This window comes from Tetrao urogallus (assembly GCF_951394365.1).
Source record: "Tetrao urogallus genome assembly, chromosome: 1".
In the NCBI taxonomy this organism is placed as follows: domain Eukaryota; kingdom Metazoa; phylum Chordata; class Aves; order Galliformes; family Phasianidae; genus Tetrao; species Tetrao urogallus.
The window spans coordinates 122,618,113-122,641,268 of record NC_136813.1 but is presented as its reverse complement, the minus strand read 5'-3'; the positions used below and the strand labels follow the sequence as shown (position 1 = coordinate 122,641,268).

Here is a 23,156-nt window from a genome sequence, read left to right as displayed (position 1 = left end):
AATGATCACTGAGTTCAATTCCTAGCTCCACACAGGACCAACCAAAAATCAGACCATGTGTCTGAGAGCACTGTCCAAACATTTCTTGAACTCTTGAAGCTTGTGCCCATGGTCACTGTCCTTGGGAACCTATTCCAGTGCCTGACAACCTTCTCAGTGAAGAACTTTTTTCTGATATCCAACCTGAACTTCCCTTGTTACAACTTTATCCCTTTCCCTCAGGTTCTATCGCTGATCACCAGAAAGACATCAGCGTCTGCCCCTCTGGTCCCCTCATGAGGAAGTTGTAGGCTGTGATGAGGTCTTCCCTCAGTCTCTTTTTCTCTGGCCTGAATAGGTCAAGGGACTTCAGCTGTTCCTCATCTCTTCCCCTCCAGAATCTACAGCATTTTTGTAGTCCTTCTTTGGGCAGATTCTAATAGTTTTATATCCTTTTATCAATTGGATCTTAAGAAAATGATCAATTTATAGGACTATTATGGTAGTTCCAATCTTTAGCTTTATACATGGATAAAAGACACATATGTAAACACTTAAAGAAAATACTGAAAAACAGACAATCTTTATTTTGTGACATCATAGCTACTAATACAGTTGTATAAATATCCAACATATGCCAAAACAAACTAGTTGGTGCTATACACAATAAACTACCTGACCTACTGTAATGGCAGATTTAATAGCTTGCTGTTGGTTGGCAGGTTACTGAGGAAGGTATGATATCAACTTCTCCAAGAGGAAGGAGAGAGAGGAAATCAATTAGATGGCGTTTGGTGTAATTAGGTGGACAGTATAATATTTGTTCTCATCAAGATTGCTGTGTGCAAGCCATGGAAGGCTACAGAATCACAGAATCACCAAGGTTAGAAAAGACCTACAAGATTATCCAGTCCAGCCATCCACCTGTCATCAATATTTCCTTCTAAACAAAGTCCCTCAGTACAACATCTAAATGTTTCTTGAACACCTCCAGGGTCAGTGACTCTACCACCTCTCTGGACAGCCCACTCCAGTAGCTGTCCACTCTTTCAGAGTATTTCCCAATGTCCAACCAGAATCTCCCCTGGAACAACTTGAGGCAATTCCCTCTAGTCCTATCTCTAGTTGTTTGAGAGAAGAGGCCCTCAGCAGCCCCTCATAACACTTGCGATGCAGACCCTTCACCAGCTTCATTGCCCTTCTCTGAACACACTCCAGGGCCTCAATGTCTTTCTTGTAGTGAGGGCCCCAAAACTGAACACAGTACTCAAGGTGAAGCCTCACCGGTGCTGAGTACAGAGATGATCACTTCTGTGCTCCTTCTGGCAACACTATTTCTGATACAAGCCATGATGCCATTGGCCTTCTTGGCCACCTGGACACACTGCTGGCTCATGTTCAGTTGAGCAAATCAATCAATAACTCCAGGTCCATTTCCTTTACACAGTCTTCCAGCCGCTCTGCCCAAGCCTGCAGAGTTGCCTGGGGTTGTTGTGGCCAAAGTACAGGACCCAGCACTTGGTCTTGTTGAACTTCATCCCAGTGGCCTCAGCCCAGCTATTCAGCCTGCCCAGATCCCTCTGTAGGGCCTTCCTACCCCCAGGTAGATTGATACTTCCCCCCAACTTGGTGTTATCTGCAAACTTACTGAGTGTGCACCCAATGTCCTCACTCAGGTAATCAATAAAGATATTAAACAGGACAGGTCCCAACACTGACCCCTGGGTAACACCACTCGTGACCAGTCATCGGCTGGATTTACCTCTATTCACCAACTCTCTTTGGGCCCACCATCCAGCCAGTTCTTTACCCAGCAAGTTCTTTACTCCTATCACCTAGATCTACTTCAGATGTTCTACAGCTGCAATGATACAGTATGACAGAAGCACAGATAGACACAGACATTATATACTCATCAGCATAGCATGCAGAATGCTCACCTTGTTGAGGACATCCCGCTGACACCCCAGATAGAGATGAGGCAGAATCCTGGTTGGGCCAATGTTAGAGACTGGTAGACAGGGTTGAGAAATGCAAGTAGGGACAAGCGTGGATTTTCCTTCACAGAGACCAGGGAAACAGCTGGAGAATTCAGCAAATCCACCTGTGAGAGGCATAGTATGTATATTATTCACATGCATCAGTGCCCATACCAATTCTCAAAAAGCAGTAGTTTTTGTATGAGATTGAGAGGCACAAAGGGCCAGCAGCCTTCACAGAGGAACTTGTACAGCTGTATGTAAACCTCGTCCATGGGTACCATGAGTGTGCACAACCATTCATTAGAATGCAAGGCTTGGCTTTGTATTCCAACACTGGTTAAAAAGTTTATTTATTTCTCTCTTCATTATCAGACTTTTTGATGCTTCTTCCCTCTTGAAAAGGTTTGTAGAACTGAGAGTTTTAAAAGAAAACAAAACCCCACAACACCCGCAACACAAGAAGCACACACACTTTCACCTTTCTGCCCCAGCAAACTGTTTTCTGAAGAACTTTTTCTCTTTTATTATGTCTATAACTAGACTACACATAGGAGAAATTGTGTTTACTCTATTGGTAAAAGCACCAACATGTAGAATTAACATTTGCTTTTAGAATTCTGCACAATTATTTTCTATGCTGATTAAAAATTAATATATCCAACACACTGCAAGGAACTTCATGCTTAAAAACCAAACCAAGCCAAGGCTTCTCTGTCTCATGAGTGGGAGTTGAACAGGAGGAGACTACAGGGGAAGATGGACTTCCCTGGCAAAACAAAAGTCTCTGCATTCCTCTGACTGCTAGATGGTTCTTCATTTGCACTAGTTAAGGTATTAGGCCCAGTCCATACAACAACTCCACAACGTTTTCATTATCATTTCTCACCACTCAGGAAAACTACAGTGGAATGACTGATAACACATTTAAATCCTGTGATGACAATGGCTTTCAGGTGGCAGAATGGCACCATTGGTGCGAAACATGTTCAACTTAGAAAAGAGGAGACTAAGGGGAGACCTCACAGCCGCCTGCAGCTTCCTCATGAGGATCTCTTCTCTGTAATCCTCCTGGTAGCTATGCTAAGGCATACAAAAGAGAGAGAGATGTAATGAGATAACCAGCATGGCTTCAACAAGGGCAGGTCCTGCCTGACCAACCTTGTTGCTTTCTATGATGGCATAACTGTGTCAGTGGACAAGGGATAAGCCACTTTAGTAAGGCTTTCAACACAGTCCCAGTAAAATCATTCTCTCCAAACTGAATAGGTGGACTGTTCAATGGATGAGGAACTGGTTTCAAAATTTTACCTGGAGAGTAGTGTCAATGGCTCAGTGTCCAAGTGGAGATGAGTGACAAGTGTTATCCCTCAGAGGTCAGTACTGGGACCAGTGCTCTTTAACATCTTCATCAATGGCAACAACAGTGGGATTGAGTGTACCCTCAGCAAGTTTGCAGATGATTCTAAGCTGTGTGCTGCAGTTGACATACCCAAGGAACGAGATGGCATTCAGAGACTTAAACTGCTCAAGGAGTGGATCCTGGAGAACCTCATGAGGTTCAACAAAGCCAAGCACAAGGTCTTGTACCTTGATCACAGCAACTCCCACTATCAGTACAAGCTGGGGGATGTAGGGATGGAGCACAGCCCTGCTGAAAAGGACTTGGGGGTTCTGGTGAAATGAAAGCTGGACATGAGCCAGCCCTTGCAGCTCAGAAAAACAACCATATCCCAGGCTACATCAAAAGAAGTGTAGTCTGCAGGTTGATGGAGGGGATCCTACTCCTCTACCTGGAGTACTGAATCCAGATTTGGAGTCCTTAGTACAGGAGAGACATGGACTTGTTAAAGCACATCCAGAGGAAGGCCATAAAAATGATCCAAGGATGGAACACCTCTCCTGTGAGGACAGGCTGAAAGAGCTGGGGCCGTTCAGCCTGGAGAAGAGAAGGCTCCAGGGAGACCTGATAGTAGCCTTTTAGTATCTAAAGGAGGGGCTACAAGAAAGAAGGGGACAGACTCTTTAGCAGGGTCTGTGGTAAAAGGACAAGGGAATACACTTTCAAACTGAAAGAAGGGAGATTTAGACTGGATATAAAGAAGAAGTGTCTTAGAATAAAGGTGTGGAGGCACTGGAACAGGTTTCCCAGAGAAGCGGTGGAAGCCCCATCCTTGGAGACAGTAAAGGTCAGGCTGGACAAGGCTCCAAGCACCTGATGCAGCTGTAGAAGTTCCTGTTCATTGCAGGGGAGTTGGACTAGATAATCCTGAAAGGTCTCTTCCAACTCAAAAGATTTTATGACAATGACAGGTCCTAATGGAATGGCTGCATCAGGGGAGGGCCTGGTTTGGGATTAGGAAAAGGTTCTTCTCCAGAAGGTGGTCAGGCTGTGGAACAGGCTCCCTAGGGCAGTGGTCACTGCCCCAAGCTGAGGGTGTTCAAGAAGCATTTGGACAGTGCTCTCAGGCATATGGTTTGAATTTTGGGTGCTCACGTGTGGAGCCAGGAGTTGGAGTTGGTGATCCTTGTTGGTCCCTTCCAGCTCGGCATGTTCTATGGTTCTGTGATTCTAAAAAGCAAGACTGAGCCTACTGCAGACACAGATATATAACACACAGCTGAAATATATATAAATATATAACACACAGCTCAAGTTCTGCTTCTTTTTCTAGTTTTGCCAGGCCCCTGTTTCCTTTGCATGGCAAAAACTATATTATTCATCTGTGTTACCAATTGGGCTTCAACCAGCCCTACTCACAGCTGAAGAACAAAACTAGAATGAGACTTCCAGCAACCAACCTAGGCTTTGACTAAACATTTTCTCTCAAAAATGTGGCTGGCTTTTTACAAACCAGCTGAACGTAAAGCTCAGTTCATTCCTATACATAATTTAATCTAAAGAACTGCAGGCAGCTGTTTCAGCTCAGCAGTTACAGGCTTTTTTTGTCAGTTTTCACCATGTAATAGCCAATTGGTAAGGATGACGCACAAATGCAAGTCAAAGTTCCTACCTACTTTCTCTGATTAAAAGCATAGAGTCAAGTGGAATTCTAAGTGAAGGAAGAGTAATTAAGTGTAGAACAAGACACACTTTTATCATCAAGGAAGTGAAGTATTAATGTGCTAAATCCAGCAAATGCTATGTTCTGTATTATTACAGTTTAAAGACATGAATTAAAATGATTCAGCAATAAGATAATGCACTGTTCTGTCAAGGCTTGCATTACCATTGCCTGATTTTTTTTCTGTTCTTTGGATTTTAAATTCTGTCTTTAGTAAATTTAGGAAAAAAACAATGTAATAGGCATGTGTGTAACAGCCCATTTTATCTGTTAAACAAAGAAACCAGCAAGCAGTTTTCAGAACAAAAGCTTTTTGAGCAGCAATTCCAGTCTCCTGACTGAAAAAAATCACTTGTCTACACTGTTAGATAAGTGGTTTTAGACAACTAGGACAATGCTCATCTTTGGGATCATCCTAAGACAAAATAGCTGTAATTAACTATACAAAGTTTTCTTTTTATCTTTTTAAAATCTATCTGCATGTCATACTCATATAGATTCCTTTTTACTGTACAATCTGTTAGGAAGAAGAAAAAACAGTACATTTACTGTATAATTATTGAACCTACGATCATTTTACAAATTCTGATTTAACTACTGCACGTTTTAAGTCATTTAAAACCTATTCAAGTCAACCACCGTGAACAGCTTTGGTAAAGCAGCAGGCATTTTGGAATACGCAGGATCTACCTGGGTCACATGAAGGGAGACTGGAAATCCTGCTAAAAACAGTAATAGAAATGTTTACTTATTTTAAAAAGCAAACAGGAAGTTTCACAGAACTGAAAAGACTCGGGAGAGATCAGCATTTACAGCAGAGGGAGTTTTTTTTTAATTAGAGAGACCAACTGTTGCCAAGGCAGTAACAGATTTAAGAAGGAATAGGGACAAAATAAGTACAGAAATTATTTTTTTCTTCTTGCTCAGTATGTTCCTTAGATGAACCTCATGTGTGGAGCAAACACCTCTGTCCACAGGCAGCCACCAGCATACCATAAAACACCGCAGGGGAGGTGTTCTGCAAAGTTGTTAAGATGTTGTGTTGAAGGACATGGTTTAGTGACAACTATTGGTGATAGGTAGACCGTTGGAATGGATGACCTTGTAGGTCTTTTCCAACCTTGGTGATTCTGTGATTCTGAAGTCCCAAGGATGACCAACGCTGCATTTTAGGAGCTGAACTGTGAGCTGTTTTTTTCATGCCAGAAAAGAGAGAGCCCCACACTCTACAGAGCAAAGAAAATGACAGGTCCAGGACCTAGTTAGATAAAAGAAAGCTCAAAAGCACAGGTCCAAGTACAGCAATCTGAAGTTTCAAAGGCCAGTAAGTGAATGCAATAGCTGTACCATCTTCCATTCCTGGCTGTAATCCACAAACAGTACTTCTGTGATCTGATGTTACAAACACTAGCCTCTTAAAAAATATACATGTATATCCTTTCTCCACCCTATCATTTTTAATGTTGTGTGTTTATTTCTTGCTGAAGTAGTTTCTGCCAGGTTAATGACTTAAACGGGCTTACAGAGAAGTTTCACAATCCAGTGCAAGGTGGGAAGGAGAAACTCCCAGTTGGGAAATGGATCAGGCAACGTGAGATAAGGTTGGACTTCGGCATGGGCTGGGTGCACTGGAGGATACCAGCCCAAGGCTCTGCCTACCACAAACCATCACCATAAACTGAAGCAAATATGCTAAGGACACTGTAAAAGTTTGGCTCCGACATTTTTAATTCTTGTTAGTAGACCTCCTCCTTATTTTACAACCTTTCTGTTCAGGAGCACGGACACTGCTTGTTTAATGTATTAATCACATGACAAAAAGTTTCCAAAACTTGCAAATTCTTCTATGTATAGCATAATAAGTTCCCTCTGCTGCAGGAAGCAATCCTTGAAATTTTTAGCCACTACGTGTCTTCTAGATAAATTTTAAGGAAGACTGCAAGCTCAAAGTGACTCAAGATTAGATGCACCAATGCTTAATCAGGGACACTGATCCCTAAAAAAACATTCTTCTTTCTACACACACTTTCTCAGTAACATGTTACTCCAGTATGCATCCTAATTAACCACTGATTGTTTCCACTGTAACATATCATGGATCTGGAATAAATAGCATTTACTGAGTTTTCATGTTGTAGTGAGACTTAACTTACATTTTAAAGAGCTGCTGACATCTCCATTTGCTTGCATCAACTTACAAAATATATATACAGTGTGTGTATGCATGTACATATATACATATAATAGACATACACAAATACATAAACAATACAAATGTATACATATTTATATTTAACTTGCTCTCCTATTTATGTCCATGGCAACTACAACAGCTATAAAGAGCACAACAACACTATCTGACAGAGCAGATTCTCAGCTACAAAACGCTATATATCGACACAGTCACCACCAGTAATTATGCATTTTTACCAGTGATGAACAACAGCCTGCATGCTATGCTTGTAAAAATCTGTGTCAGCGGTTGCTACTGCTGAAATGCACCACCCACTGCCTCACTGTGCTCACATGCACAGTTTGGTCTCCGTAAACATTCGGCAACCATTGATGCATGTCAGTGGGTGCCATTTTTTCCACTTGGAGGAATTCAACGACACACTTTTGTTTCATACTTACTTCCATGTCAGCCACTATTTTGTCAGACTGCCCCTCTGCTGCCATTTGTCACACAGCAATAAAATGTAGAAGAATATTGACAGGAAGGTTCAACCTCTACTGCCATACCACCAACATCTGCCTTTGATGCCGTGGGGTCAACATAATAAAGTAGGAGGCATTTCTTTCAGATCAGCTCTCATATAGTTACGTTTTCTTTAAGGCACTTATATTCTTTAAAGGCACTTATATACATCTAGAAAAAATCTTATTTCACACTTCATTAAAAAAAAAAAATTAGGAACCCCATTAACCCTGAAAGCAGAAGAAAACACACAGTCCACATGAGGGAACCTCTTATGAGAGGAGTACCTTAATCACGCAGACAACCTTTACGCTTCTGCTATAAATGAAGCACACAGTTAAATAAATAAATAAATAAATAAATAAATAAATAAATAAATAAGCATTTGGAAAATGGATTTATTGTAAAGATAGGAATGTAGAATAGTAGCAATCCAATCCAATCTTGTCTTAAAAGAAAGACAAGATTGATTTAGCTTCAGATTTCATAAGTTGAGGATGATTTTTGTGTCAAGGTAAATTTTTATCTTCAAGCCTCCTTAACGACCTGATTTGGAATAGGGCTATTGGCAGCTGTTTGTTTAGTAAGAAAAAATGTTCTTTTTTTTCCCAGAGCTATTTTCTGATCAACACCCTCTCTCTACCACTACTGCAGCCTCTGCAAATGGTAAATCGATCACAAGAGCATGCTGAAAGCGTGGGGGAAAAGAGAAAAAAACACCACAAACAGTTGGTTTGACAAAGTTTCACTGAGATCTTTGATAAATGTAACTCAGCCCCAGCCCTAATCTCCTGAGCAAGACCTAGTGAATCTCATTCACTTTGCAGTGCCTCAACCAGAACAGCATCCCCTCCCTGCTCACAGCAGCTGGCAGGCTGTTCTCTCTGATTTTAACAATCAGCACAGTTGCTGAGCATATAAAAGGACTGGAAATAGATGACCAATGAATAACTCTGAAATAGTCTGTCCTAAATAGCTTTTGAAATCACAAGGCTTTTTGCATTCTTGATGGTAAAGATGAGCTGAAACAATTCTACATTCTTATTCAACCACTTCTTGTTTATTTGTGAAGGAGGGGGAAATGGAGCAGCACTGTATTATACATATATCTAGAAATCGTGCTTGCTTAAAAAAAAAAAATTATCTTAACAAAACTTCTGACATTTTTCACACTCCTACTTCAGCAAACCCACCTGCTATCAATGAATTAAATGGAAGATTTTTCCATTATCACTAATGCAACAGTTCCATTATATCCAGAAAACCTTGATGACCAAGCACAGAGCATCTCCTTCACTTTTAAATAGGCATTTGCTTCTGTCAGGACTGCAAATGTGTAAGTCCTCATATTCTCCAGCTGGTAGCAGATAGTGAGTGGAATCTTAAGTCTGTCTAGCTTGTGCAATAGGCTCTACCCAAGTCTCAGAGAAAAACCTTTAGGAACGATGACTTCCATCACTATGGGAGCAAGTTTAAGTAACAGACAGAAGTGATTTTCAGGCTTTATCATCTGAAATATTTTCCAACATGAAGCAAGAGATACCAAGGTAGCAGTGATAAATGCACTGGGACATTCAGCTGCTTGTCCTCTATGTCTCTGAGTCAAAAGTAAACTCATTTAGTTTTGCTCTGATTTTAGATAATCCATCAGAAGATTGCAAAGTTCTGTAACTACCCAAAGCTGTACCCAGCTCTTGCTTGTGTAGCTTGCTAAAGCTAACAGAGCAGCAAAGTGATGTCAGTTTTCAATGAGCATTCTGTGGTCACAGCACATTTAACAGAATGCTGCACCCTACTTATCCTAGTATGGACTTTTTCTGTTCCCCTCTCAAGGCTGCGATTCAAGCACAAGATCCTATGATAGCACACTGAAGTGCCAAGAGCTGTTAGTGGTTTTGCAACCTAAACCTTTGTGACAGACAGCCCAGCACCTCTTTGATGCAAAGCCCACATTTCTTGGTTACAAGATTTCATATCTATTAACAGAAATTTGGCAAGATCTGGCATCCTACTCCATGACACTGTTGCTATGATTCTGCAAATTGCTGACTAGAGACTTTCTCTGATTAAAGGCACTGCAATTTCCTAACCTTATACATGTGTTACAATTTTCATCATCAAGGTATGATTGTTAAAGGAATCTCACTATCAGAAGCTTTGGCTCCCTTCTCAGACAGGTCAGGAAACAAAACAGGAACAAAACCAGAAGAGATGAAAAGATTTTAGTAGACTTCAACAATGTAGGTTACTCTTTCTTATATATTCATTGCATAAATCCTTGTATAAATAAATCTCCTAACTAGCATCACTAGCAGAAGGAAAAGCAGGGGAAAAGACAACAGGATCAGGTGGCAGCACATGATGGCCAGAGAACTTGTGTTGATTTGGGAACAACTACCTTCCATTAAGGGAATGGAACCCACCCAGTACTCAGAACTGTTTAGTTTAACTACCGTTAGAGAAGAACTCTAAATGAATAAGGAGAAATAATCACAAGCAAATGCTTGTGATTATAATATCAGATTATAATATCAGTTCAGAATATCAGTTCATCTGTTTTATTTTACATGGAAACAGATGATGAGCACTACTCCACAAAGCTGCCAATTGCCACACTGCAGTTGCAAAGACAGTAGATATGAAAACCGGTAGAGATGGTTTGCAAGTGAAAGACTAGTTAACCCTCCAACTCCTTTTTTTCTTTTAAACACTTTTAATACAGAGTGTGATTTGCAAATAGTATTTCATGGTTTTATGCAGTACACAATGAAACTATTCAAGATAAATGAAAATATAACAGGACATGACACACAGAGGAAAATGTTTCCTTGGTTTATTACATGTTAAGCTGCTTTTTCCCCGTTCTCATTTTCATGCTTCCTTCACACTGGTTCCATTTCTTGGTCTAAGTGTGGCTTCACCTATTGAAATTTAATTGCTTCAGGAAACATTCAACAAGAGATTCTGAAACTAAATAATAATAATAATAATAATAAAAACATAAAAGCTTTTTTCTTTGCTTAAAGATTTGCTTAAAGATTTGGAGAAATCCAAGTACTTGTGAAAGATTTAGCACGTGGGAAGGGGCAGAAGTGAGCTGAAATGCCAGTCAGGAGTGGTGCCCCCCAGGGCTCAGTACAGTTCCAGCAGTACTGGAACTGCTTCTATTTATTTTATTTATTTAATGATCTTGATTATTGAGGGGATTGAGTGCACCCTCAGTAATTTTGCAGATGACACCAAGCTGGGAGGGAGTGTTGATCTACCAGTGGGGAGAAAGGCACTAAAGAGGGATCTGGGTAGGCTGCATCAATAGGCCAAGGCCAAATGTATGAGTTTCAATAGAGCCAAGCGTCAGGTCCTGCATTTTGATCACAACAACCCCAGGCAACCCTACAGGCTTGGGGAGGAGTGGCTGGAAAGCTGCCTGGTGGAAAGGGACCTTGGTGAATATGAGCCAGCGGTGTGCCCAGGTGGCCAAGAAGGCCAGCGTCATCCTGGCTTGTAACAGGAATGGTGTGGTGAGCAGGAGAAGGGAAGTCATCCTGCCCCTGTACTTGGCACTGGTGAGGCCTCTCCTCGACTACTGTGTTTAGTTTTGGGCACCTCAGTACAGAAAGGACATGGAGGTGCTGGAGAAGGGCACCTTACAAAGAAGGGCAACAAAGCTTGTGAAGGGCTTGGAGAATATGCCCTATGAGGAGTGACTAAAGGAACTGGGGCTGTTTAGTCTGGGCAAGAGGAGGCTGAGGGCCGACCTTATTGCTCTCTTCCAATATTTGAAAAGTGCTTATAGTGAGAGCAGGATTGGTCTCTTTTCACTGGTGACAAAGGGAAATAGCCTGAAGTTGCACCAGAGGAGGTTTAGGTTGGATATCAGGAAAAACTTCTTTACAGAAAAGGTTGTTAAGCACTGAAATAAACTCCCTAGGGAGATGGTTGAATCACCATCCCTGGATGTGTTTAAAAACCATTTGGATGTGGTGCTCAGGGACACGATCCAACGGAGGATTGTTAGAGTTAGGGTAGTATGGTTCAGTTGTGGTTGGACTTGATGATCTTGAAGGTCTTTCCAACCTGAGCAATTCTATTATTCTTTGACTGTATATACTAAAATTCAGTTTTTGAAATTCAAGCATTTTCATCATTCCCATCAACACACATCCCATCCTCACACTAACACAAGTTGGCTTTATGACACTGTGGCTGGTCCAATGAAATTTCATCTGCTATTGTGCAGATCAGCCACTGCATCTACCCTGCACAACATCTCCCCTCATCCGTCAGCCCACTGCCCCCTTTACTAAACTAAATACTTAATTTTCCACAGGTTGCTAGAAAGAGAGAAGAATGCATACTGTCCTCCCACTAGCTTTCAAAGATCACCTCAAACAGCCCACTGGTACTTACACAACATATTACAGTAATCAGGCTGTTGGCCCCGTGTAATTAGCAGCAAATGCTTCTGCAGTAATATTCATCTCCCCCGTGCACACATATTCTTTCCTTTGCATACATGTGGAAAATATCACAGATGTTCTTTCACACAGTCATCCTGTGCCTCAACCTACACGCTATTTCTATGATACAGAAAAATCAATCAGAAGATAATCCTACCATCCTGCCTTCAAAATTACTATTTCAACCACTAGTCGCGTCACATTCCTTACCATTCTCAAAATGCTTTCAGAGTCTTCCCCTGAAGTTTTAATCACCAAGAATAGTTTCTCTTAGTAATCAGGTAAGTGCACATTGACAAAACACAGCCAGAATAGAGACCTGACCATACAGCAGAGATAAGGCAGATTAAGGCTAGATGTTAAAGTACAACAGCTGACCTACCCACAACTCAGCAGTGAAAGGGAAGCATGATAAAAGGAGATGTTCCTGTTAGCTGTCACTGGGTTTTTGAGTGTTTGTCAGCCAAAGCTTGACAGAGCCCACACCACTGCCTCTCACAATCAGAGCCTCGCAGCAAAGCCAACGAGGGGAGATTCAGCTCAAGGAGCAGCTGATAACTGAAATAAGACTCCTGGCCACCTTCTCAAACTAATGAAGACTGACTAATGACCAGGTAGACAAGCAGAGTTCCACTTTCCACTGATTGAATAGGTTTTCCAATCAGGCAACTGGGGAGACTGCAGAGCTGTTCTGTGGTGGATCATCATCTGACTATCACAGTTGGAGCACCAAGACTCCTCTTGTGTCACTGGAACTCACGTGGTACTGCTGCTTTGTCCTGGTGGAAATCCAGTGCAGCTTGACCTGAAGTTACTTTTCAGGGGAAGACACTAATTTGAGGCTGTCCACTGCAGCCTTGCTCATTCCCATAAGGCTTACAAGAACTTCCATTATTTTTCCCATTTAATTACTCCTTTTGTCAAGCCTTATTGAAGCTGACCAACAAGCTTAAAACATCTTTTGTTGGTGAAAGCAGACAGACAGATTTAGAAGAGCAGACTTCAAGCTACTCAATGGATTGCTGGCCAAGATCCCCTGGCGTGCTGCCCTCAAAGACAAGGATGTTGAGGAGAGCTGGCTGCTCTTCAAGGATGCCCTCCTGGAAGCACAAGAGGTCTCCATTCCTCTGAATAAGAAAGTGGGCAGGCGAGGTAGGAAATCGGCATGGCTCAGCAAGGACCTGCTGAGAGAACTGAGGGCGAAGAAAGGGGTGTACAAGCTCTGGAAACAAGGCTGTGTCACCTGGGAAGAGTACAGGGATGCTGTCCGGACTTGCAGACGTGGGATCAGGGAAGCCAAGGTGCAGGCAGATCTGAACTTGGCAAGGGACGTGAAAAGCAATAAGAAAACCTCCTACAGGTACATTGGCCAGAAGAGACAGGCCAAAACGGGTGTACCTACTTTGGTAAATTTAAAAGGAGAACTGGCTTCAACAGATGAAGAGAAAGCTGAGGTGCTGAATGAGTTCTTCACCTCAGTCTTCACTGGTGGCCAGGATTCTAGTCTTTTTCACGTCCCTGAGCCCTGCATCCCCAAACCTCTATGTGGGGACCAAGGAGGTAAATCCCTCCCCACTGTAAGGGCAGAGCAAGTCCGACAGTGCCTCCTTAGACTGAATGAATACAAGTCTATGGGGCCGGATGGCGTGCATCCCAGGGTCCTGAAGGAGCTGGCTGAGGTGGTTGCCGAGCCGCTCTCCATCATATTTGAGAAGTCGTGGCTGTCAGGTGAGGTCCCGGACGACTGGAGGAAGGGTCACGTCACTCCCATATACAAGAAGGGGAGCAGGGAGGACCCGGGGAACTACAGGCCGGTGAGTCTCACCTCCGTGCCTGGGAAAATCATGGAACAGATCCTCCTGGACAACATGCTCGATCACATAAAGACTGAGCATGTGATCCGAGACAGCCAGCATGGCTTCACCAAAGGAAGGTCATGCCTAACTAATCTTGTGGCCTTCTATGATGGAGTGACGGCATTGGTGGACGAAGGGAAGGCGACCGATGTCATCTTCCTGGACCTGAGCAAGGCCTTTGACATGGTCCCCCACCACATCCTCATCTCCAAATTGGAGGGAAGTGGATTTGATGGGTGGACGACCCGATGGATAAGCAATTGGTTGAAAGGCCGCAGACAGAGGGTGGTGGTCAATGGCTCTATGTCCAGGTGGAGGCCGGTAACAAGTGGTGTCCCCCAAGGGTCTGTCTTGGGACCGGTGCTCTTTAACATCTTTATTAATGACATCGATGAGAGAATTGAGTGCACCCTCAGCAAGTTTGCTGACGACACCAAGCTGAGTGGTGCGGTTGATACAGTGGAAGGAAGGGATGCCATTCAGAGGGACCTCGACAGGCTGGAGGGCTGGGCTCGGGTGAACCTAATGAGGTTCAACACGGCAAAGTGCAAGGTTTTGCATTTGGGCCGGAAGAACCCCAGGCACCTGTACAGGCTGGGAGGAGTGGTCCTTGAGAGCAGCTCGGCAGAGAAGGACCTGGGGGTCCTGATGGATGAGAGACTTAACATGAGCCAGCAGTGCGCTCTGGCAGCTCGAAAGGCAAATGGGATCCTGGGCTCCATCAGGAGAGGGGTGGTCAGCAGGGACAGGGAGGTGATTGTCCCTCTCTACTCGGCTCTTGTGAGGCCCCATCTGGAGTACTGTGTCCAGGTGTGGAGCCCTCAGTACAAGAAAGACATGGAGATTTTGGAAAGGGTCCAGAGGAGGGCGACTAAGATGATCAGGGGGCTGGAGCACCTCCCCTATGAGGACAGGCTGAGGGAGTTGGGCTTGTTCAGCCTGGAGAAGAGAAGGCTGCGAGGCGACTTCATTGCAGCCTATCAATACCTGAAGGGAACCTACACCCAGGAGGGGAGTAAACTCTTCAAAAGGGCTGACAATAGCAGGACTAGGGGAAATGGATCCAAGTTGAAGGAGGGAAGATTTAGGTTGGACGTTAGGGGGAAGTTCTTTACAAGGAGAGTGGTTAGGCCCTGGAACGGGTTGCCCAGGGAGGTTGTGGATGCCCCGTCCTTGGACGTGTTCAAGGCCAGGTTGGACGGGGTCCTGGGCAACCTGGTCTAAATGTGTATGTTTGGTGGCCCTGCTAGGCAGGGGGGTTGGAGCTACATGATCCTTGAGGTCCCTTCCAACCCGGGTGATTCTGCGATTCTGTGACAGACAACATGGCAGTGCCTGTGCGCTTGGTATGAGTAAAACTTTGTGCCAAGAAGAGCCTACAAAATGTTCTATACAACATGTTCTATACAAGTAGGTCCAGATGTTCCTGTGGCACAGACAGATCTCGTCTCTTGCTCCTGACGTAGAGATGAAAAAAACACGTCTGTTTCTACAGGTCACAGAGTCTGCATGAAAAGCATAAGGACACTGCACACTAGCACTGTAACAGAGAAAATGTTGACATTACTCATAAATGCCATCCAAATTAGGCACTTCTTTTTCATTCCCTTTTGGGTTCTGACAGTTCAAAATACACCAAAGAGAGACACTGGATTTCTTCAGTGAACTCTTAAAAGCAGACTAGAAGCCACCTCCCTACTGTTCCCACAAGATCTGTCTGCCAGTTCATCAGTGTTAACATTGTCAAACTGTTATTTTGAAGTAGTAAAGTAGCAGGGAATGGAAAAGGTCTAAAACCCAAGTGACGAGTTAAAAACCAAAGATAACATGCATGAACTAGGAGAGTTACAAAAAAGAGATTTTAAAGCCTTCTTATTTGGCAGAAGTTTCCACTGCCTTCTTTTAATCCAGAATCTACTTCTTCATTACAGGCAGTAATTATAAATTTTATACAGTGATATACTAATAAATAAATTAGTAATATCACAAAATTTGCAATTACCTCTACAACATAATATTTAGATCAACTTTAAGTAAATCTTTCCAAACCTCTGCATACAAAGGTATGCAATAAAGTACGTTCATGTCCAGCTGCCTTCTTCCCGACTCCTACCCCCATAGAAATTTGGAAGTTGATTCTGTTCACACTGATCAGTGCCAGGAACATAACGTGTATAATGTTACAAAAATGATGCAGAAATCAAATGTAAACAGAACTGTAGCAAAAAGAGAAAATGTACAAAACACTCATGTGTAAAAGCCTGTGATCTGATTAATGTCATAACTTAACACATTCACAGTCACATTCCCATTGCACATTAAAATATTTACCTACAAGCCACACTACAGATTTTTCCCCTGCCATAATGAGTAAAAGATCTAAGCTCTCTGACTCAGAGTTTTAGGAATCTCCAATGTTTCCACGCTGTTTAGACGAGCTGCAGAGCTCCGCAGACCATCGCAATTCCTGCATTCCAGCTCAGCTGGCAGGGCTGCTCTGTTTTCCATTACACAGGCTAGGGCTGCAGAGCTCTACCAGCAGCACAGCCATCCCAATGGACTGTACTCCTCCTCCATGCTTCCCTTCCAGTTCCCTCTCATTAGTCGCCTGCACTTTGTTCAGTAGACTCAAGTTTCACCTTCAGAAAACTTATTATTATTACGGCAGTGTTTAGAAAGTGGCTCTGTTGTGCTAAGTATTTTACAAGCACAGTAGTGAAGGGAGTTCTTTGCCCCAAGGGTTTCTGCCTTTGGTAAGAGAAGGTTAATAGGCAGGTTAAGCAAACAAGGCTAGGGGTACGAGAACAGAGTCAGCTCCATCCTCCCACCCAGGTGGCATGTAGCAGCAGGAGAGTCGCACTAACAGCAAAGCATGGGGAACAGACTCTCACAGTTGACCCTTCTGCTTTTTTTAAAAAAAAAATCCCAGTCATGATTGCAGTCAATTAAGTTTCACAAACATCCAGAGATATCCCAAACAAAAGCCAAGTTAACAAGTTATTCTTGGATTTGAGAAATATTATGAGAGCTTCATGCTAGTCAAACTTTGCTCTCTCATAAGATAGCAAAAAAATACACATATGAAAGTAATAGACCCTACTCCCATTTTTCAAGTGCTTAAAACAATCATGGCACTAAGTGAACACTCAAAGCTTCATTTTAAGTAAACAAGGGTTGGGAGAACGTTAGCAGAGGAGCAGCTGTAGCCAAGAGTACTAATTTTTCTATATTCATAGAGGGAACACCGCATCAGCTCTGCAAGACTTCTGCCTTTTTCATTAGACTTGCTTCTAATGGCATCAACAGAGTACAAGGAAACCTGATGTTCCTTCTTCCTTTGAAGGTCAGTGAGATATTTAACTGCTTGTGCTCCCTATTAATCCAATGTGCAGATAACTTGAATATGTTAATGACCACCATTTGGGGATGTGCTCTTCTCTTCGAGGAATGTTCCAAAGACTTGCTCACAACTTGAGCCACAACCAAAGATTATTACAAACTCCAATTCCAAACATTAATAAATGCTAGGGTGTTAGAAATGTACCAGTCGAAGAAACTGCAACTAACTCATATCATCTTTTAGTTCACACAAGGTACCCTCCCACCTGGATGTGGGGTTGCAGAAGTAGGGAGAAAAGCTCAGCTTTTCAACCCTGCTTGCTTCTAGAGATGGAAATGACTAGCCCTACCTATAAAAGTATATCCTTAAGATTTCCTCCTCCTCTGCCACAAGACATAGTCTTTCTACTGAGAAAGCAAGCACTGTGCTTTCTTTTCCATTTAGCTTTGCTTTAGGTAAGTAGAGAAAATACTGTGGTAAACATACCCTGGAGATACTGACATTACTGCATTAGGACTCCTTCACATCAAGTTATGATTTCAAATATTTTTAAGAAAAATGCCAGCATAAACAGAACTGTAAAAAGCTCTTTCACTTGTTTCCTTCTCTGCGTCCTCTGTGCAAGTCTACCACTTTGTATACCTGCTGCTAGTGAGGGAGACAGATCATAGGGAAACAGTGATTTGGGGTTTCAACTAAAACACCACTTGCAACAGTCTCTGGCTAATCTCTCGCTATTTTGTTTTCAGGAATTTTGTCCAGTCTCACTGAACTCATTCTATTTGCTTTTTCTTTTCATACTCATGCATTTGTAACTTCATTGATCACTGTATGTCATCAGCATTCATTGCTGAATGCAAAATTAATAATTAATGCCTTTCTGCTTATCACAGCAGCTTTGTGCTCTGTAAAAACTTATCAGAGAGGTCTTATGAAAGCAAAATCCATTAAATCATTTAATTGCTCATAGTTTTCAAAAGCAGAACTGTAGCAGAGGTTAGTAGACAATTCACCTCTTGAATTTCTATTGCCAGGCAATGCAACTTTTTTATGGGGTGACGGCACCCACATTCAACAGAGGTTTCAGAATGGTGGTGTACACCTTCCTGACTCAGCAATCTGTGAGTCACATATGGCCTTCACAGTGTTCACCTTGAAAACCTGCTATTCTTTGCTATTGATTTTTTCAACTACAAAAAATAACTTATGCAGTAAGCAGTAAAGTCCACAGAAGTCTGTAGACTCCTCTTCAAGACAACTCCCACCTGACGTGGATGTGAGACCAGTTGTCCTTTTCCAGCAGTCTTTGATTCATCCACTGAAGCATGGAAGCCTCATCTCTGATCACAAATTAAGCTTTCTACAGACAATATTTAGGCATGTGCAATCCTGATTACATCTGCAGATCAGGTCTATACTATTTAATAAGGCATAAATCCAGTGAAATGCAATCACATACATACCTATATCACAGGTAGATCTAGAAGCTCACAAGAAGCTTCTAGGTCTATTTAACTCCCCTTTTCACAGATGCTTTATAATCTGGTGCCTTATTTATATAAATTTTCTGTACGGGCTGTTCTCAGTGGTACTGAGTACTCAGGTACAGCAAGTCTAAGTGGCAAATCAATGACTGACAAAAAAAATGAAAATATGTTTTTCATAGTTTGCTGGCAAAAATATGCTGTTCTTGCAGCAGTAAATTCTTACTTAGTTCAGTGAAACTCTTTCAGTGTTACTAAATTACCTGTAATGGTTATTTAGTTCCTCTTAGATATTTACCATTGTTCCACATCCACCCGGGTGCATTAATCCTTGCTTTAAGTTTTAGTTCAGAGCCAGCAGAGTGTTTTTGTATTATGCTATCATAACATTTAATCTTAGGTTGGAAATTTGGAAAGGTAAGAATTTCTGCTTTGTTGTTATTTTGCTTGTTTTTTTTTTTTTTGGGGGGGGGGGGAGGAAGGGGAAGGTAAGAAAGTCAGAAATCATGTTTAGAGTAAATTTTCTACACACACACATACACACCCTTAAATTTCTCCACTTCTCTCTCACCACAGGCAACATTTCAAAGGTATCTGTCATTAAGATATTTGTACTTGCACAAGTAGGAGCAAACGAGGATAAGAGAAGGGAAGAGCAAATGTTTTAGGAAAGCAGAATGTGAATGTTTTCCACTGGTCAAGTAGAATAGGATTTAAGCAAGACTTTTGCTGTTTCCCACCTTAATAATGCTAATTCATCAAAAGAGAGTCAGTAATCCCTCTCAGCTGTTTCTGCAGAGCAAGCAGAAACATCGCAAGACTGTAAAAATACTGTAACTAGGAACAGGACTTCATAAAACTAAATCCAGTTCTTAAATATTATTAAGATTGTCACATCTCCATCTTTAGGGCTTATTTAATCCAGCAGAGTAAATGCAATGATGGGGATAGGTTAAGCTTCCAGCATCCACATTTCAATATTTTGTGTACAGTTAAAAAATAAGAATCAAAACAAATACTTAAATTCCTGAGAATATTCCTCACTAGATTATAAATATTTTTGTGAGGTCAGATCAAAAGCTTAAACTAATCAGTAGGGGTTCCCCTGAAGCCTTTACATCAGTTACTTCGATGGAAAACTACCTCCAGGGTTGAACATACCTTTATGCAAAACCTAAATAAATAATAATAAAAAAATAACTTACTGCATGCCCAGTAATGGGGGGAGGAGGCAGGAAGAACAGATGGAGGAATTTCAGAAATTTATTAATTGCTGCTTATTCAACAACAAAAAATATTTTCCTACTACTTACTATTTATTTATGGTCACTGTTTTAAATAAACCTAATCAAGTGGCTTAGGGAAAACCAAAGTACAAAGGTTTTTTTTCTTTTTACACAGTGCACTGACCCCTATTCTCATTATAAGCAATAAATGTTTATGAGCATTGGTCATCAGGTCACTGAAACTACACGTTTTATTTAGTTTTCTATCCACATACTAAGAAACTCCAAGGACCACTGTATAACCTGGAATCTAGCACTTCCTCCTTCACCCTATACACCAAATGTCTCTTTTGTTTAAGTAGCTAGTTTTTTGATTTTTTTTTTTAAATGATACTGACAGCTATTTCATCACCCATAGATTAAAACCAGAACAAAATCATTGTAAGAGAAGAAAAACTATTGTCACTTCACCCTGTTATGTTAGTTACTTTACTACAGATTCATCTTAACTGGTTTTATTTATTGGAAAAAGCATTCAGCTGTAATAAATCAGTAGTAAACACTTTCTTTACATTTTACTTTTTTTTTTTTTTTTCCTTCTCTCTTCTATCATCAGCTCTTTAGAACTTTAGCACTCCGCTGTTTCTGCATTTATAAACATCCCCTTCACTATCTATTTAACCAAAAAGGAAACTCAGATCTAATTTTTGTTAAGAGACATTTGAATTGAATTGGTATTTGAAATGTTCAAATAAAAATAAAAAGGCCTTTAACATATTAGACTTCTTTCCTCCCTCTAACACCCAAACAAACCTTTACCAGCTGCACATGGATAAATTCACCTCTCTAGCTAATGAACACTACAATCTCACAATGAGTTTAAGTTGCATTTTCAGTTTGAACTGAATCAGATAATTACCATGCACTAGATATAAGAAAAAAAAAAAAGTTCCTATTCATTATGAGATGCACAACTGGTGCTTGCCCAGACTATGCACTGGGGAGCTGCAACACACTCCTTTTCTGGTACCATCCCTTTCCACAGGAGCCAAAGTGTGAGGATGGAGACCCCCTGACCATCTTCTTCATGGGATCCAGCAGGGGATGACCAAACTAATGTTTCATGACACTAATCTACAGATGTAGAGGAGAAGAAGAAAGGGAAGTTTTAGAATGCTCTCCTCTGCTTTAGGGTGTAAGTCTTTTTGATTAGAGCTGATTTTTTTTTCCATCATGAAAATTAAGCTGCGGATAGTCCATAAAATTGTGTACTTAACAACTAACAGTAGCTTTTTTTTTTTTTCTTTTCTTTTTTCTTTTTCCCTTCTTATTCAAGAGCTTTTTTTCTCATGGTAATCATACCTGAAAGCAGATATACAGAGATGAAGTTCTTCTCCAGTTTGCCCAGGAGCACAGTAAGAAAGCAGTCAGGTGAGAGAGAGGTCACATCTTTAGAGCTTTGGTCATATACTACTACTTCCTGCTTGCAATCAATTTCAATCTGAAATATAAGTAATTGAGGGTAAGACAGGGAAGAGGAAGATGATTTTAAAAACCGCCACATTATCATCTGCATGAAGTCAGGCTAAGGGTTCCTATATGTTTGCTGTGCAGTACTTCAGATACATAGGTTTCATACATGGCTGTATGCACATCAATTTGTATTATTAGCTAGTTATTTTTTTTTCCTGATCAAGTGTACTTCCTTTGAGAGTTTTTGTATTGATTATTTGCTCTAAGTTGAAGCATACGCTACAAATTTCAACCACTGGATAACTTTATGTCACCTGTTAATGCTTTACCTTCAGCTGGGTTTATTTTTTTTTCAAACAACAAATGTGTTTCTTTAAAAGAAGATCCAATCTCATTTCCTACTTCAGTATTTTTCATTTACAAATACAAGAGACCTTAAACTGCCTAAAGCCACACACATTTCAGCCATCAATAAGAGCATATGTATAAAACACACCAACTAAGAAAAAGGCTTCAACTTTTAATACATGAAAGCAAGAACATAGTACACAGATTATTTCTGTCATCCAAAATATTTGAAACAAGTACCAGTGGATTAAAGATATATATAAAAAAACAACCACTGGGTAGTTATTATGTTTAAACAGATCAGTTATTTTCTTTTTGCTCATAACTCTATTTAAAAACCCATCAGACTATTCACATTGAAAGCACTTTAAACAGGAAGCAAGAGCCAGGATTGACAGAGCTACAGTTTCTTTCTGAACTGTATGACCTCTTGCTCGCAATCCTTATCACCACAGGGCCCAAAGAATCCTTCAAAGTTTAGAATGTGAATGCTTACTGCATTCACTGCATACACTTAAGAGACTGTGATCTACATGATTTACAAGAATACTTGTTAATTTTAAGATCCCTGCATGTTAATCTGTCATTCAGACACTGCTACTAAGTATACCAACGATAAATTTCGTGTTAACTGACAGTATGTCAAATCCAGTAAAGTCTTTGCAAAACTCAACCTCCCCCATATATTTTTTTTTCCCCTCAAACTAAAATGCCTGAAATAAGTTGCTCTCTGGGCACATTTTTAAACCAATAGAAAGAATAACAGGAAAATACCCCCTACCTTGTGTTTTGCTGAATGCTGAATGAGCTCTGTAATCAAAACTTTGTCCTGCTGCAGCCTCCGCTTCATAAGCTTCGAGCAGTTGATATTGATGGCATCCAAGATGTGGGACGTATTGTATTCCACAAAGGGGCGGCTGTCAATCAGCAGCAATTTTTCAGTACCACTCTCCAGCAAAGCCACCAACTTCTCGGCGACAATGAGTTGAGTGCTGATCATCTCATCGGCCATGACAACAATGAGGCCTCTTTCACCACCTCCCTCTCTAATTTGCTGCAATGATGTAATGGCTGTGTACTCAAAGGCTTAGCCACAGCATTGTACTAGAAGTGTATGAGGTCATGCTGGTAGTGACTGGCAAAAGAAAAGTTAAACCCATTTTCAGAAAGAGCTCTTCAGCTGAATGTCTCCTCCTGCTTCCAGTTGATGTGCCGTTACAAAGGGCTCATTCCACAGAGCAACCCTTC

General features: G+C 41.4%; 1 protein-coding gene across 1 annotated transcript in view; it reads right to left on the bottom strand.

Moving 5' to 3' along the window:
- DUSP16 (dual specificity phosphatase 16) overlaps positions 1–22,920 on the bottom strand; it is a gene marked incomplete at both ends in the record, with an annotated part of 32,607 nt that extends 9,687 nt beyond the window's left edge. The window contains 3 exons of the mRNA XM_079536964.1: positions 1,920–2,083; positions 21,450–21,588; positions 22,690–22,920. Coding sequence (XP_079393090.1) covers positions 1,920–2,083; positions 21,450–21,588; positions 22,690–22,920 — 534 coding nt within the window. The remainder of the gene's footprint in view (positions 1–1,919; positions 2,084–21,449; positions 21,589–22,689) is intronic.
- Positions 22,921–23,156: the final 236 nt, after the last annotated feature.